The sequence below is a fragment of the Coturnix japonica genome, chromosome 1 (genome assembly GCF_001577835.2).
Source record: "Coturnix japonica isolate 7356 chromosome 1, Coturnix japonica 2.1, whole genome shotgun sequence".
NCBI lineage: Eukaryota > Metazoa > Chordata > Aves > Galliformes > Phasianidae > Coturnix > Coturnix japonica.
The window spans coordinates 76,453,293-76,470,993 of record NC_029516.1 but is presented as its reverse complement, the minus strand read 5'-3'; the positions used below and the strand labels follow the sequence as shown (position 1 = coordinate 76,470,993).

The following is a 17,701-nucleotide window of genomic DNA, read 5'->3' as shown; positions in this document are numbered from 1 at the left end:
AACAATGCTGTGAGCTGCGAGCAATCCAGGAGACTGCTGGAGTCTGTTGTTAACTTCCTAGTCCAGGTACTGGATAGACAAATGAGAGGGCAAGTGCTATTTAGACCAGGTGTTCACCATGTGGAGGAGGTCATTAAAAGAGATTAAGATCAGTGGCAGCCTGGGCTGTAGGTTGAGTTTGTGATCTCAAGGAATGTGAGTCTAGCAAAGAATGGATTCTGAATCCTGAATTTCAGGACAGTGAACTTCAATCTATTTAAGGAATTACTGGATGAGATTCCCTGGGAAACTGTCCTTAGAGACAAAGAAACAGAACAGAGCTGGCAGCTCTTTAAGGATACCTTTCTGAAAGCACAAAAGCTCTCCATCCATCAGCATAAGAAATTAAGCGGAGGAGTCAGAAAACTAGCTTAGCTCCTACTCCCAGGCAAAATGGCATCCAAAATTGTTAATGTAAGGTACACAGCTCTCTAGTTTAGTACTTGTGCCTTGTAGGCAGTGTGCCCAAACTCCCCCTTAGCTTTGGGTAGTAATAGCTTCAGGAAAGCGGTGTTTAACTTAGTAGAAGTTTAGGAGAATATAAACTTTATCTTCTGGATTGCAACTTCTTCTGGTGCAACTTCAGGCTATTACATCTAGTCCTATCACTAGTTACCAGTATTTGGTATTTGTATTTGGTATTTTGGTATTGCTTGCACCCTGCATACATGCCTGTCAAAGCAAGTCTTAACAATTGCATATGAAGTTCATCAGCTGAAAAGCAGAAATAAGCCATTAGAAACAATCTGCTTATAACAACCACAAGTGATACATAGGAATTGATTGTCACATATGACAACGTAAGGTGGAATGATACAAAGATGGTAACAGATATTCAAGAGTTTATTTATAGGGAAAAACTCACCCATATGGATGCCTTCACTGGGAACTGCTGAGGCAATCTCCACCAGGGAGCAATCTCCAAGAGATGCTGCCTTAGTGGTGGTCAGCCCTTAAATGAGGTCTAGAGGAGGTGCAGTCAAGCTCCACCCCTTCCGGGAGCACAGCTCAATTACTCTCACCTGTGCTCCCACAGCTGACCCAACATTTGCCTTAGCTGGTTAATCAGAGGCTGTGATTACCAATTTCCCATACCGACAATCAGGTCACACACTGAAGTCTTGCAGACTTTGGATGCTTGAGTTTATTGCAGTGAAGTGTAAGGATGCCATAAGATGAAACATCTCACATATAACCAGAATTCTGTGCACAATCCTGCATTTCTTGCCTCCTGCCCCTCAGCTCAGAGGCGCTTGCACCCACCTCTTCTGCACCCCCTGGTGACACAGCTGAGGAACAACAAGGCACCCCACGAAGCCATCTAATATGATTTACCCGGGAAGTATTGGTGATGGTTGGACTAGATGATCTTCTAGGTCTTTTCCAACCTTGATAATTCTGTGATTCTGTGATCTCATTCCATGCCCAGCTCCAAGATGGCGGCCCCACTCTTTCTCTCCCTTCCTCGCGCACGCTCACCCGCCCCCGCCGCGGGGCGCGGGCCGCTGACGCCACTTCCTCTTGTGCAGCAGCCATTTTGTCTTTCCGTTGCTGCTGCTGCCCGAGCTTCTCCCTCCCTCCCGCCGCCGCTGGCCGCGAAACTCCAGTTCCCCCTCAGGCCCGGCTCCCGCTGCCCGTCCGTTCCCCTCCCCCTCACTGCTCCCGGCGGCGCCCGGCGCCCACCCCGCCCCGCTCGGATCCCCGCCGTCCCCCGGCCCCCCTCTCCCGGGGCCCACCGCACACAGCCGGCCCCGGGAGCGGGAGCCCGGCCCCGCGCGTCCTCGTCTCGCCATGTCCAGCGAGGAGAGCTACCTGGCCATCCTCCGCTACCTCACCAACGAGCGGGAGCCTTACGCGCCCGGCACGGAGGGCAACGCCAAGCGAAAGATCCGCAAAGCGGCCGCCTGCTACGTGGTGCGGGGTGGGACCCTGTACTACCAGCGGCGGCAGAGGGACCAGCAGCGCTTCGCCGAGCTCGAGGTGGTGCTGCAGGCCGAGCGCCGCGCCCGCCTCATCCGCGCCGCCCACCTGGCGCCCGACGGAGCGCACCGCACCCGGCTGCAGACATGGCAGGGGCTGTCGCAGAAGTACTGGTGGCGAGGTGAGAGCGGGGGGCACCCCAGGGGATGGTGCTGCCATGGGTTGCCGTGCTCCTCCTGGCCGTGGGGACGCTGGGGGGCTGTCCGAGCGTGCTCTGCCACCTCGCGGCTGGAGCTTTGGGAGTGGGAGGCTTTGCCCTTCAAAGGGGGATGTGTCGTGAGAGAGCTCCTGCTTGATGCTTCTGGCGGCTCCGTTGTGTGCTATGTGGCCTTAGGTCAGTCTTTAAGGTGTTGGCTTCGCTATCCAGTACCAGCACTGTAAGTGTGCTTGTTGCACTCACCGTTATATTTGCCTGTTTCCATCCAATGGGAAGCTGCACGCACAAGAGTTAACCCCCGGCTGGGAGTGGACTGATGTCACAGCAGTTAGAAACTGTGCTGTGTTAACATCAGTAATTCCCACCCACAGCTTCACACAGAATCACAGAATGACTCGGGTTGGAAGGGACCTCAAGGATCACGTAGTTCCAACCCCCCTGCCTGGCAGGGCCACCAAACATACACCTTTACTAGATCAGGTTGCCCAGGGCCCCGTCCAACCTGGTCTTGAACACCTCCAAGGACGGGGCATCCACAACCTCCCTGGGCAGCCTGTTCCAGGGCCTAACCACTCTCCTAGTAAAGAACTTCCCCCTGACATCCAACCTAAATCTTCCCTCTTTCAACTTAAAACCATTTCCCTGTGTACTGCTATTGTCAGCCCTTTCAAAGCTTCCTTATAGCTGAGCCAGTCACTTGGGATCTGTGCTCCCTACAGAGCTGGTGTTCTACTTGCAATCTGAGGTATCCATTAAACAAATCTCCAGCTTCTCAGTTGCCCAGGGCCTGCTTTCTGTTCATCCTGCTTCTCTCTTTCTGCTTTTTTTTTCAGTCATCAGTAAGCAAATCATAGAACGGCTTAGCTCAGGTGAGGCCTTAATGATCATTGAGTTGTGGGCAGGGCTGCCACTTACCAGATCAGGGCCCAGTGCCTCATCCATCTGGGCTTTGAATGGTTCCAGGGCTGGGACATCCACAGTTTCCATGGACAACCTGTACCATTGCCTCACCACATTCTGTAGAAATCATTTTCCCCTAATGTCTGCCTTTGCAGCATTAGTTTTCTCTGTCTTAATTTGTAGGCTTCATGCTCTAGCTGCAGTCCATCATTCCAGTCCAGATCTTGTTGGGTTGAAGTTGTTTGATGTGAAAAAGGAGTTGGAGTCTCCAAGTTGATAGACACATTCTGGATGACGGTCTCCTTGCCTTCGTGTAGGATCTTGCTGTCTGCCCAACATCAGACTGTTATGGAATCTGCTGTTATCCTTGGCATCCATCAACTGATACATTCTTAATGGACATCAGTTTATTTTCTGTTTGTCAGAGTAGGATGTTCTGTATCTTTCAATTTTATTAGGTAGCTTTATTGCATAACCTATCTTTTCTTATTTCTCTTATAATGAGAATGCTGAAATTCACACCTAGCTTTCAATTTATGCATTTTATCTCTTGTCTCTGTGAAGGTAGCGCTTGCCCTGCTGTGATGATCCTTCCTTGGTGTTAGGGGACAGCAGCCTTCACTCATTCATCATTCCTAGGTTGATGCTGACCTACTGGGGCTGCAGTTGGCAACCAATGGGCTGGACTGTGGCCCAGGGGTTGAGAATGGTATTAGAAGTGTGATCTGCAAATAGGAGACCGTGTGTCCTGCCCAGGTTCTAGCAGGAATCAGGGGAACATAAACCATGTCTGAAATGGGCACAGATGTCCTGTGATGGTGTGTCCCAGGTTGCTTGAGGTCTGTGTTTTGCCAGTCCTTAACAGGGATGCATATCTAACAATGGAACACGGTGTGCTCCACAATAGGATGAGCAGCGTGAGTCTAACACTGTGTCAGCCGAGGTTCTGAGATCTGGTAGATTTTGAAGCATAAAGGAGTGTGTTCCATAGGCTTTTATACTGACCTTGTGACAGAACTGCTATAAAGGGAAAGCACAGAGAACTGACTTCATTTTTCTTAAATAATCATTTCATCTATTTTCGCTCGTCACTTACGTATTTAATTATGCTTTTAAGGTGAATTGAATGAAGATTAGAAACCTAATGATAATCTGTTAATTTTCCTTAGGTATTCTTAAGCAGGTTAAAGATTACATTAAAGAATGCAGCAAGTGCCAGGAAAAGCTGGATCGTTCTAGATCTCTGTCAGATCCTTCAGAAATGCTTGAGGAGCTTGGACTGGATGTAAAATCTCACGAAGACAGTAATGAAACAGATGATGAAGTGAGTAACGCGGCGTCAATCCCAGCTGCATCCCCAAAGCCTGCAAAGAAGAAGCCAATAGCAAAGCATGAGCTTGTATTTGTAAGTACTGTTGTTTACATCTGAATGTCTTTGAGATGTTAATGCATTCCTGGCTGCATACCTATTTTCCATTGCTGTGATTATCTGGTAAGGATAAGATGACATGATTTGGCAGAGATATTCAGTATGTGGAAGCAGGTGACTGGTATATATGACATGAAACCAGTGATAGTACGTGGCCTTTGGAAAATAAAATGATTATATATATAAAGTTTCTATATATGCATGTGAGACTTGAGGGAAAATGAACTGCAGAAGTATAAGCGAAGTATTCCATATAAGATTCTCATGATGTTTGTGTCTGTTACTTAATAAACTACGCTATGTTTGTATATAAAATGTTTGATGGTGGTAACTGGGGGTTCACGTGTGTAAAGGCTTCTGAATCTAGAAGCAGTTTCATGTTGCAGCATTGAAAAATACAGTAAAGGAACTGATTGGATATGGCTTCCCATGTTTCCTGTTTGCTTTTAATTGTTTGGAGGGAGGGTGAGGTTTGGCACATCTAAAGAAAGAGAATGGGAGTTAAGATGATACGGTCTTGAACTACTTTTCTGGTTGCAGCAAGTAATTGTCTTTGTGTTTCAGTTTGAATGCTTAAAGAATGGCATAGTCTAAATGTAATGAAGTTCTCATCATGTTGTTTGTGGCAGGTTGATAGTAAGGGCCTTGTGAAGCAGTCGTCTTCCAAACACTGTCTGTCAGTCTTAAACCAGCTGAATCAGCAGAGGCTTTCCAATCAGTTCTGTGATGTGACTCTGCTGATTGAAGGAGAGGAGTACAAAGCTCACAAATCCGTCTTGGCAGCCAACAGCGAGTACTTCCGAGAGCTCTTCATTGAGAAGGGAGCTGTCACTAGTCATGAAGCTGTAGTGGATCTGTCAGGTGAATTGTTGTGGGTTTCAAAGATAGAAATTGTTATATCTGAAGTACGCTGTACAGTATTTGCTTTAGTCTCTTTCGAGTGTTTGAGACAGCCAATATCTTGCTAATTTTGTTTTCTTCTTTTAATCTCTAAGTATTTTATATGCATTTAATGCTTAAGCGATCGCTCTGGTTTTGCATATCTGATCTCCCATATTGAATTGACAATGAAATTCTATCTCCTAATTTCTAAGAGTCTTTGGTTTCTTTTTTTTTTAGCTTATTTACTTGCATTTTTTTCTTACATTAGTCCCACACTTTAAATATTACAAGACACAAAGAAGAGACGTTCAGTGGCTTCTCAACAGATTGAGAAGCAAAGACTAAATTGTCTCATGTCTGGAAAACATCATTACCCATATTTTTGCTTCTTTCTCAAATCTTTTGTTTCTTTGAAGATGGGAGATGGTCCAAAAAGAAATGCACAAGAAACAGCTTCATAGTGATGAAGAATATTGTGCAGAACTTGCATGTGTTCCATTCCTTGCCCGGCGGTTTCCTAACCGTCTGTCTTTGCATGAACAATAAACATGAATGAACATATATGATGGTCCAGAAGGTTCCCCAAGTATTAGATGTATGATTTATTGAACTGTGGGAGATTATATCAAATGCTTCTTTCTAAGTTTTTGTATATTCTTTTTTTCTTTCCCCCACCCCTCACTGGCCACTTTGTAGCCTTATTTTTCTGCAGTATCGGTCATTACATAACTCTTAAATGCTTTCTGAATGTAGCAGCCCTGAAAGACTTGGGTTAAATTAGGATTCATTTGCTTCAAAGTTATTCAAACAGTCATCTTAACAATTCTATTGTGAAACTACTTCCCTTCTACTTATTGAAAAAGTTGTCTGTTTGGCTTCCATGAACAAAATATATAAGGAGGATGTTTTTGTGTAAGTGACGGTGATTTGGGTTTGAGTAGCGGGGCTTCACGTGGGTGTGTTTAAAGTGTAAATTTAAGACTTAAGCATATCAAAGGTGAACTTGTTGTATCTATCATAGGGTATTTTGGTGTAACTAGGGGGGCCATCAGTGCTTGCTCTAATCTTCTGTTTTGTTCTTGGTAGGGTTTTGCAAGTCAAGTTTCCTTCCGCTATTGGAATTTGCTTATACTTCAGAATTAACTTTTGACTTCTGTAGTATGGCAGAACTGGCCATGCTTGCCCGGCATCTCCTCATGTCAGAGGTTCTTGAAATCTGTGAGAACGTGCACAAACAGATGGAAGAGAAACAAATTACAGTGTACCAAAAGGGAGATATTCAAACAGTAGAATCGACACAAAATTTAGCAGAGCAAACTACAGCTGAGATGCCTCCTGTGGACAGTGCTGAGCAGTCTCTGCCAGTAGAGCTGACAGCCGGGGAAGTGACAGCAACTGTGAATGGAGCTCCTTCCTCTGTTGAGCCAGAGGAGAAAGCAGAACCCCAGCCTGGCGTCCTGCCCCCAGGGCCTGCAGAGGCCTCTCCTCATGATCTTTCAAAGCCTGTGGAGCAGTCCGAAGCAATTGAAAATGGTGTCAAAATGCAGCTGGTAGAGAGCAGTTCAAATAGCCCTATGTCTGCCAGGCAGCCTGAGTCATCAGCTGTGGAAGCCATGGATACTGAAAGTCCATTGGAAAAGGAGACAGACGAAAATGAAAATTGTAAAGTAAATGCAGAGACTGTTTCTGAAGACTCCTCAGATACGCTCAAGGAAAAGCATGGCAGGCAAAGTAGAGAACAGAGCCTTTCAGCTTCACCATCGGAAAGCCTGACTTCCAGCCAGGATGACACTTACAAGAGTAAGCTTCGGCAGCGGTCTGTTAGTGAAGGTGGATACATCAGGTTGCACAAAGGAATCGAGAAGAAACTGCAGAACAGAAAGACAAATCCTAAGTCTGCAATACAGCAGGTATTCTGTTTAGGCCTGTTGGTGGTGGTAGTCCTGTGTTTCCAAACCTATTTGAAAAGACTGTTTCTCATTTCCAAGCAGTGCCTGGCAAATGTTTTAAGTGTTTTCTTTTTTGAGAAATCAACATTACTCCAAACCAAAGTAACTTCTAAGATGTGACCGTTGTTGGGGGGGAGTATCAAAATTGTTTCCAGATTGGAGATTTTTGGAATGCTTGCTATTCTTATCTTAGCTCGAGTATCCCCCTCATAGCTTCTATTGGGTGGACATCTACTCCTTGAAATTCTTAATGACCTGGGAATTTAGTTCTTAGCTGGTACACGTTTATGTCAGTGATAGATAAATACGTAGATATGTAGATCCATTACTGAAGTCAGGCCCTACTTATGTTAAGACTCACATCCTAGGTAGATCTTAAGACAGTTATAAAGCACAATGATCCAGCCCTTCTACCTTCAGATTGGAATTATTTAATTTAATGGAAAAAAAAAAAAAAAAAGCTCTGATATTAATAAGCAAGCACTCAGACACAGTAAATGCTTAGTAGTTGAATATATATATTTTTCTTTCAATGAAATAGAGGTCTTATTCTGTCCCATTCGGGAGCCTTTACTGTTTGGTGTACATGGATACTTGACATTGATCTCAGAGAGTGTTAGGGTTTTCTGTTTTGTTTGTTCTTGTGGGAGAGTATCCTAAAATCATAGAATGGTTTGGGTTGGAAGAGGCCTTTAAGATCACCTGGTTCCAACACCCTGTTATAGCCAGGGACACTTCCCTCTAGACCATGTTGCTCAGAGCCCCATCCAGCCTGGCCTTAAATGCTTCCATGGAGTGGGCATTCACAGCCTCTCTGGGCAACCTGTTCCAGCCTCTCACCACCCTCACAGTAAAGAATTCCTTCCTAATATCTAATCTTTTGTCTCATGCTTGTCTCAACTCATGTGGTGCTGGATGTTAGATGAGCATTAGGAAAGAGCCGATCCTTCCTGAGGTCCCAGTTTTGATACTGGAAGAATAACAAGACAGACAAATTGCAGCAAAAAATACTGCTGCCTTGAATTAGAATAATTGCAGTTGGCAATTGTAAGCTATAAGCATATTATAAGCTAGGTTACGTAGTTACTCAGGGTTGAAGGGTTAGTTGTCTCTGAGGTGGACACAATTGATTATAATCAGATCATGACAGGAAAGAATGGTCCTGTTTTAAAACCACAATAGCTGTACACAGAAAGGGCATTACTTTCCAGTAGCTAAGTAAACGAAGCAAGGTTGGCTGATGTTACAGTAAGAAAGAAATAAGCTTTAGTGCTGACTTTCAGAGGAAGCATGAAATGTATTGTAATAAAGTTCATTCACAGGTTATACTTTCTCGATTTAGGTTGCCATGAAGCTGGTTCAGAGAGGGAAGAAAATGAAACAGCCCAAAAGAGAGACCACTGAAAATAACGAAGTAGAAGCTCAACACAAATGCACTGAGTGTGGAATGGTGTTCCAGCGACGCTATGCACTTATCATGCACACACTGAAACATGAAAGGTCTAAAGACTACAAGTGCCCTGTAAGTTTTTTTTGTCTGTAACCTTGCTGTTAAAATTCATTCAGTAATAACATTAATAATTATTTTTCTTGTCTCTTTTAGTATGTGCTTTTATTTTCCTCATAGATTTTAGAGACAGATGGAGCCTGAATAGGTAAAATTCAGTGCAGTCACATTGCCCAATAGCATCGTGTGACATGGGAGCATGCTGTTGTTCATAGTGCTGGGGTGCGTTTTACTTCTTACCACAGCAGTACCTCTGCAACTATGTTTAGATTAGCCTGCAAGTTGTAGCCTTATTGGGAAGCTGTCAGCACTTCTTCAGTTAGCTATAAAATTCAGCATTTCATTACAGACATAAAGTGTCTATTGGAGTCAAGATGTAGGCCTACCTAATCAGATTACTACTCTTAAAATCTTAAAACCTTGATTTAGCTTTTTTGAAATTACTTTTAGATGGTAAAGGCTAAGTAAAGTTGTGATGTTTCCTTTCTCAGTTATGTAAAAAAGAATTCCAGTATGGTGCCTCCCTGCGAGCTCATCTTGTCCGGCACACGCGCAAGACTGAGGTGAATGCTGCAGCTGATGGTGTAGAAGAGACGGGCGCATCCTCGGTGAAAGGGAGAACTAAACGGGAGTTCATATGTGATATATGTGGGAGAACTCTACCTAAGCTCTATTCTCTCAGGATACATATGCTCAAACATACTGGCGTAAAACCTCATGCTTGCAAGGTAAAGAGAAAATTATTGTATCCGTAATCTATTTAGTAATATCTTTATTATATTTTAGTATTGACCCTCTGTCCTAAAAAAGAGCTTAATCACAGAATCACAGTATGGCCTGGGTTGAAAAGGACCACAATGCTCATCTAGTTCCAACCCCCTGCTATGTGCAGGGTCACCAAATACCAGACCAGGCTGCCCAGAGCCACATCCAGCCTGGCCTTGAATGCCTCCAGGGATGGGGCATCCACAGCCTCCTTGGGCAACTTGTTCCTGTGCGTCACCACCCTCTGTGTGAAAAACTTCCTCCTAATATCTAACATAAACAAACCTCCCTGTCTCAGTTTAAAACCATTCCCCCTTGTCCTATCACTGTCCACCCTCATAAACGGCTGTTCCCCTCCTGTTTATACTTTCCCTTCAAGTACTGGAAGTCCACAACGAGGTCTCCCTGGAGCATTCTCTTTCCCAAGCTGAACAAGCTCAGTTCCCTCAACCTTTCCTCATAGGAGAGGTGCTCCAGCCCTCTGACTTATGTCATTACAGAATGGAGAAAATATTGTAACATTCCTGACGACATTTCTTGTAGTCCAAAACTCAGAAGTAGAATTGAACTAGATATGGAATCTTGAAAGCTAATATTCTCAGTCTGGAAAATGTATTTGTTTGAGCATTTGTGTTTTTAACAGACTTGTTTTGCTACATGTGAGATATCACAAGCTTGGTCATCCTAGTTCCTAAGAAATCCAGGAGTTTTTTCTGTGTTCGAAGATAACAGGTTTTCAAAGCAGGTGTGTTTTAAGTATTGAGTTTAATTTGTTTTTTGATCTGGATTTCTTTTTAGGTTTGTGGAAAGACCTTTACGTATAAGCATGGATTAAAAATGCACTTAGCTCTTCACGAAGTACAGAAACAGTTCAAGTGTGATTTGTGTGAGAAGTCCTTTGTCACAAAAAGAAGCCTTCAGGAGCATATGAGCATTCACACTGGTAAGTGAAAAGGAGGAGGAACCTTTTACTTTGGATGGCTTTTGTATGCTGGTGAACTCTTAACACTGCCCTTCAGTGTGAGAAGTACTTTGAAAAATAAGTAGTTTTTCCCCTTGGTCAGCCTGTTGACTTAGAGGTAAGCAGTTGTTTTGCATTCCTTCTCTGGGCGTATTTCACCATAGCTTAAGGTTATTATGCAAACATTGCATATGAGAAGAAGAAGGAGTCATGTTTAGTCTCTTCCTATGTTTTTGTTGTTTGTGCCTATATTATATCAGTTCAAAAAAGACAGACATGGGGATGGAATATTTTGAAGCACCGACTCTTTTAGTGTGTGCTTTCAGAGGAATACTTGCTAAGTTAAATTTCTTCAGAATCCATGTATGTTTTACAAGACTTTCTGCACTAATTAAACATCAATAAAAAAGAAGATACTATTTGCTGCTCTTCTAAATTACTTCAGTGAAAGATAGATATTTTTAGTCAATATGAGAAATATCCATCAGTTTTTATTCCTACCATAGAATCACAAGGTTGGAAAGGACCTACAAGATCATCTAGTCCAACTGTCCTCCCATTACTGTTGCTACAAGCCAGTAAACCAGATCTCGTAGCTCCTCATCCAGATGCCTTTTGAATACTGCCAGGGATGGCAACTCCTCCACCTCCCTGGGCAGCCATTCCAGTGCCTGACCACTCTCTGAGAGAGCAAGTTCTTCCTTATGTCTAAAGCTTATGTCTGTTTATGTCTAAATAGCTTATATCTCTTTAAGATTCTGTTTTCCTCTTTCGTAGGATATTATTTGTATGGTCTGCAACCTGTAGGTGATCTCTGTGAATGTTCTCATTACAAAGGAATAATGAATTGCTGTGGGGTTTTCTTCCTTCTGAGTTCTTAGCAATGATAAAATGGCACTTGGAAAGCTGTACTTTTAACTGAGAAATCAAGGACTTATTTAAAATGTGTGATATTAGAATACCTTTGTTTTTTAAACTGGTGTCTTGAAAGACCTTGATATGTGGAAAGATGATGTTTCTTTCTGCTAAAACACTGAAAAAGCACTGAATGCTTTTATGCAAGGGGGCAAATGTTTATACAGTTCGCATATCAGTAGCTGTAATGTTGTACTCTGTGCTTAGAAACATGCAATGAAAGTAATTTAGTGTTGTTACTCCCTCCTCCGTATGCTACAACATTAGCACATACAAAATACTTTTCAGAATTCCATCTGCATGTAATTAAATCATCTTCTTTTGGTACCGCTGCTCTCACCCCTTCGGATAAATTCCAGGAGAAGAAAGTAACGCTCTTTCACAAAGCATTCCAAAGAGATGGAAGCTTTCCTTTGTAACATGTTTGGTTTTGGTTTTGGCAGGAGAATCCAAGTATCTTTGCACCATATGTGGAAAATCTTTCCACAGGGCTTCGGGACTCAGTAAGCACATAAAGAAACACCAGCCAAAGCCTGAAGTTCGTGGCTATCAGTGTACTCAGTAAGTTGTCCGATGCTGTTGTTTTTTTATGAAGATTAAAAGCAGTTCCTGTTTGTAACACAACTGTTCATTTGCCTGCAGTAAGACTTGTGAAGTGCTAAATAATATTTAACAAGAAGAGTAAAAAGGGCTTTTGTTAATACATGCATTGGAGAGAAGAAGATTGTTTCTTAACTTTTACGTAGTCTCATGCAATCGTGTTGTAATGTTCTTGTATATGCAATACAGAATGTTGAGCAAATGCTGTATCAATATTGATGACACTACATTGGAACGCTAAAGCCTTTACTTTTACAGGTGTGAAAAGAGTTTCTATGAAGCTAGAGATCTCCGTCAGCACATGAACAAGCATTTAGATGTGAAGCCATTTCAGTGCCAGTTCTGTGGAAAATGTTACAGTTGGAAGAAAGATTGGTATTCTCATGTAAAGTCTCACTCTGTCACAGACCCTTATAGGTAAGAGGAAAGGTACTTAACTGAAATATATGAGATTAATGTAGGGCTGTGGAGCTGCATAGTCACCAAGGAGCTGCCTTGACTGTGATAAAAGTGCTAATTGATTGTCCTTAACTGGGACCTTGAGTCCTTGGGAACGGATGGATGACTTCAGATAGAGTTGTCAAACTGGTAATTTGCTGGCACGATCCAGGGCCTAATACATTGGAAGCCATAAGAGAATAAACGTAATTAGTTTAGAAATGCCTTGCATGTGGTCTTGCTGCTCCAGAGCTAGAGTAAGTGGAAGCTTTATGGCTGTGATTAGGACAAAATATGTCTTTCACAGCCTAGTAGTATTTGTAATTATGGAATTATCTGTCATATAATGAGCGTTCTTATTAAACTTTACCTACGTGAATTAAAGCTCAACTTTTGTTCAAACAACATAAGGGAAGCATAGGGTAACGGTTCTGACAGATCTCCTGTGTAACATGTTCCAGGTGTAATGTATGTGGTAAAGAATTTTATGAGAAGGCTTTGTACAGAAGACATGTGAAGAAAGCCACACATGGGAAAAAAGGAAGAGCAAAACAAAACCTAGAACGAGTTTGCGAGCACTGTGGAAGAAAATTCACACAGCTCCGGGAATACAGGAGACACATGAACAATCATCAAGGTGTGTAGAAAGCGGGTAGTTGGAATGTTCTCCAACCCCTAAAAACCTTGTGCAGATTATTGTGGGTTTTCATTGAATCTGTCTGTCCTGTGAGGCAGGACACACAGAAGTTCTTATAGACCATCCAGTTAGTTTTAGGCTTGTCTGTACAGTCAACGAAGTCTTTTTGTCATATCTTTTAGAAATGATACAAAGCAGCGTATCTGGCAAAGATTTGTACCTAGTAGTTTGGAATGGGCGCACAGTTAACAAAACATTTCTAAAAGTCAAGAAAACTGTTGGCTTGAATTTAGAAAAAAGACTGCTGGAAATGGGTCACCTTCCTGATGTATTACAAGATTATAAGAACTTCACACCCCATGCAGTATTTCAATGTATGCAGAGTGAAGGAGGAAGAAAAAAGCTGTAGATAGCCTTAGAAGCTAACTAGAATAAGTGCTGATTTGCTGAGAGGTGTGTTTACAGAAATGAGGTGTGACTGGGGAAGGGGTAAGCAAAATCCTTTGCTTCTATGATTGTTGTTCTGTTATACTGCTGTCCTCCCTGTCATTTTTCATTGCTTTACAAAAGCTGAGTCATCTTTGCTTTGCGTTTGAGAACAGGTGTGAAGCCATTTGAATGTCTAACCTGCGGGGTCGCCTGGGCTGACGCACGCTCCCTGAAGCGCCACGTGAGGACGCACACTGGAGAGCGACCGTATGTCTGCCCGGTTTGCAATGAAGCTTACATCGACGCCCGGACGCTAAGAAAGCATATGACCAAGTTTCACAGGGACTACGTACCCTGTAAAATCATGCTGGAAAAAGATACTCTTCAGTTTCATAACCAGGGGACACAGGTGGAGCACGCCATCAGTATTTTAGCAGCAGACATGCAGGAACAAGAAACTGAGATTAGTGTTGGTGGTGAGGAGATAGAGACTGTGGTGGTGACTGGAGACACGCTTGAGGCAATTGAAGCAGTTGCAACTACTGAACAGTGTTCATCAGTCTCTACTCTTTCTGACCAAAGCATCATGCAGGTGGTAAATTATGTACTTGCACAGCAGCAAGGACAGAAAATGGCTGAAGTTACTCAGGCCATGGAAACTGTAGAAGTGGAAGTAGCCCAAGTTACTGAGACAGAGTGAGCAGAGCCTGAAAGAGAAAGCAAGGGGGCCAAAGCCTTGCCATGTGGGACAGCCGAGCTTTAGCTGGGTATCTGAATCTTACAGTGACACCTGTTCTCTAACAGTTAATCCCTTATACTGAATTTCTTGGCTATGAAATACAGCACTGTGTGCTATGGGGGAAAAAGTATAAATGCTTCAGTTTAGGCCAAGGCTTTGAAGGCAAAGATGTCTGTACTGGTCCAGTTAAAAAACAAAAAAGGCTGGACTACTGATGTTTCCTGTGTTACAGGGTAAGTATCATGCTGTAAATTGAAGAACATGTACAAAGAGGCTGCACTAAAACCTAGAAACATATAGCAACTTACCGATAAACTTTTGTTTCATGTGCATTTCATCATGCTGTGAGCAAATCACCAGAGTTGGGTCCCATCTCTTGCCCAAAACGAAGCAATGATGAAAGGCTTCATGCGGCTGTGCTTTGTGAGCGACTTAGAGAAGATGTGAGGCTTTCGTCTTTTGGCAGATGTCACATCTGCAATCAGTGAATCCCAGTTTTGCAGAGGTTATTGAAATGTCAGGGCGGTGGGCTGCAGGTCCAGGGTTCCACAAAAGAAAGCTAACGGGCAGGGCTGCACTGCTGTCTGAGGTGAGGAATGTAAGTTCAACCATTACTCTACAGTAATCTTTCGTTCTTTAAGTGAGGAGCTTGCACTTCATCCTCTATGCACGACTGTGTATCCAAAGCAGGTGACTTAGTGATGGATTTATTTCTGCATTGAATTTAATACAACTTCCTGTAAGTGAAAGAGATTAACTGCATGTTTCTTTGAGAATGGGTGTATGTTTGTACTGAAGGAGACCTGCTGCTTATGATCTGATTTGGTGTCTTGCTGAGGGGAGGAACCCCAATGGTTCCCAAATGGGGGACACAGCAGTATCAGGGTAGAGAACTGTGAGTATCTCAGTATCATGTAATAAATTGGTCTTAATGTCTTCTGGAGGCTGGTGATTTAATTGCTGCTGCTGTAACAAATGCTAGGGGAAGCTAATTACTTAGCGTTATGCTACGTGGATTGAAACATTCTTACTAGGTTTTCATACTGGAAAAGCTCAACTCACAGCTATGCTTGGCCCTAGTTGAAATATCTGTGATTTAATACTATGTACTGTATGCATCTCAAGGTGTGGGTTCTTCCATTTTTAAGTTCAAACAAGAAATGCGTCCGGTTGGAGATAATGGGATGTATGTGAACAGTCAGAACTGTTTGCTTTAAATTAGTCCCTCTGGCACTGCCCAATGCTTTCCAACCTGGACAGCAGCAGCGTACCCAAGGAAGCCTGGAACACCGCAGGGTGTGACGTGAAGTTACACGTGTGTATCTCTGCAATGCAAAATCCATGACAAAGCCAGCACTTCATATGAATTAGTATTTTTACCTTTCATTACATTTAACTACGAGCATCTGCTTATGAAGCTACAGCACAGACTGCTCTTTTTCTATTTTACAAGCATGCAAATAAGCAGTTATAGATTTTTCTTTTCTTTTTTTCTTAGTCTTTTTTTCTTAAAGTAATCTAAGGAAGTTCCCACCTTGCATTTGTGTTAATCTGTGGATGATCATTTCAGAAGTGAAGGTCATCCTGCAGAGAATTAATGTCATCATTTATATATCCTGCAGCGTTCACAATTGTGGGTTGGTTTTTTTCTGGCTACCCAGTTGATTAAAACTAAGAGGAATACTCTGGGGAAAGAAGTACTGCTAGCTTATAATGCTTCCATTTTTGTAAGGTAGAGGAATCTTGAGATAGCCATCCTGCTTTAAATTACACAGACATAAGTCAATTAACAATTCTTAACGCCATTATGATGGGAAAAGAATAGACTTGCTAAGTAATCTTTCAAACTTACTCCAGTGTTTGTATCTGACAGATAATTACGTATTAAGTGATGAAATTTCAAGGAAATATAGCTGTAAATGATGCTAGAACATTATTTGTATATTTAGTGCATTACCTTTCAAAGAATATTATCGGCACCTCGGTTTGATCTTTTAATTTTTGATGCATTAATTTATTTGCCCAATATGTGGTAAAAACAGAAATTTCAGAGCCCATAGGCCTGCTGTTCAAAACAGATGAAAAACCACCTGAGATGTTGTTTCATAAGCAAAACTCAGCCAGGAATATCAAAGCTGAACATTGGGGACATCTCTTTCCTAACGTACTGTGCCTTGCCTCTTCAGAACGGCACAAAGTTAACAGGGGGCTGTCGATGCCTGCTTTGCTGTTCCTGTGTTTGTGCAGCTGCCTTATGTATTCCTTCAGATTCCTTAAGCTCTTAATTTAAGATTCTCCCATCGCCTATTTGAAGACTGCTAATAATGCAGTTGATATTATTTAAGTTGATTTATTATTTTTTTTTAAATAAAGCTCCTAAGATGTATCCATTTATATTCCTAGTAATAAATTCCTGTACATAATTGGATCTGTAAACTATACCGTTTTTATTTAGTGTTTGATGTATAAAGTTATGGTTTCTGTCATTAAATAAATCCAGTATTGTCAGAAATTATTCTCCTAAGCAACCTTTTTTTTCCCTGTGGAAAAGGATTTAGAGTTCTTTATTCTCTGTGTTCTACCATCTATGCTGGTTCCTCCAAAAGTAATGCCTCCACGCAGCAAAGAGCACAGGAGCACATTGATAGAGTGCATTCTCTGCTACTGAATATTTTTCACAGAATCACAGAATTGTAGGGGTTGGAAGGGACCTCTAGAGATCATCGAGTCCAACCCCCCTGCCAAAGCAGGCTCCCTACACCATGTCACACAGGAAGGCGTCCAGGCGGGTCTTAAATATCTCCAGAGAAGGAGACTCCACCACCTCCCTGGGCAGCCTGTTCCAGTGCTCCGTCACCCTCACTGTAAAGAAGTTCTTGTGCACATTCGTGCAGAACTTCCTATGCTGTACTTTCATCCCATTACCCCTAGTCCTATCCCCACGCACTACTGAAAAGAGACCAGCCTCTCACCACTATGGCTCCCACACCTCAGGTATTTATAAACTTGGATCAAGTCCACTCAGCCTTCTTTTTTCAAGGCTAAACAGACCCAGTTCCCTAAGTCTCTCCTCATAGGGGAGATGCTCCAGGCCCTTCCCCATCTTAGTGGCCCTCCGCTGGACTCTTTCCAAGAGATCCCTGTTTTTTTTGTACTGAGGAGCCCAGAACTGGACACAATATTCCAGATGAGGCCTCACCAGGGCAGAGTAGAGGGGGAGGATCACCTCCTTCGACCTGCTGGACACGCTCTTTTTAATACACCCCAGTATGCCATTGGCTTTTTTGGCTACAAGGGCACACTGCTGGCTCATGGTCAATCTGTCATCCACCAGGACGCCCAGGTTCCTCTCAGCAGAGCTCCTCTCCAGCAGG

General features: G+C 42.9%; 1 protein-coding gene across 1 annotated transcript; it reads left to right on the top strand.

Annotated features, from left to right (window-relative positions):
• The first annotated feature begins 1,144 nt into the window (after positions 1–1,144).
• ZBTB11 (zinc finger and BTB domain containing 11) lies at positions 1,145–16,842 on the top strand. The gene is made up of 11 exons (XM_015877240.2): positions 1,145–2,140; positions 4,246–4,481; positions 5,135–5,366; positions 6,474–7,297; positions 8,679–8,858; positions 9,335–9,571; positions 10,407–10,551; positions 11,928–12,045; positions 12,343–12,501; positions 12,984–13,159; positions 13,762–16,842. Exons 1-11 carry the CDS (start codon positions 1,831–1,833, stop codon positions 14,286–14,288), a joined length of 3,144 nt encoding a protein of 1,047 aa, XP_015732726.1. The 5' UTR covers positions 1,145–1,830; the 3' UTR covers positions 14,289–16,842.
• The last annotated feature ends 859 nt before the right edge of the window (positions 16,843–17,701 follow it).

Excerpts from the sequence above, each read along its gene's own strand:
- ZBTB11 (XM_015877240.2), top strand. The coding sequence starts at position 1,831 with ATGTCCAGCGAGGAGAGCTACCTGGCCATCCTCCGCTACCTCACCAAC. Across the intron at positions 4,482-5,134 it reads CAAAGCATGAGCTTGTATTT|GTTGATAGTAAGGGCCTTGT; the intron begins GTAAGTACTGTT and ends TGTTTGTGGCAG. Across the intron at positions 13,160-13,761 it reads ACACATGAACAATCATCAAG|GTGTGAAGCCATTTGAATGT; the intron begins GTGTGTAGAAAG and ends GTTTGAGAACAG.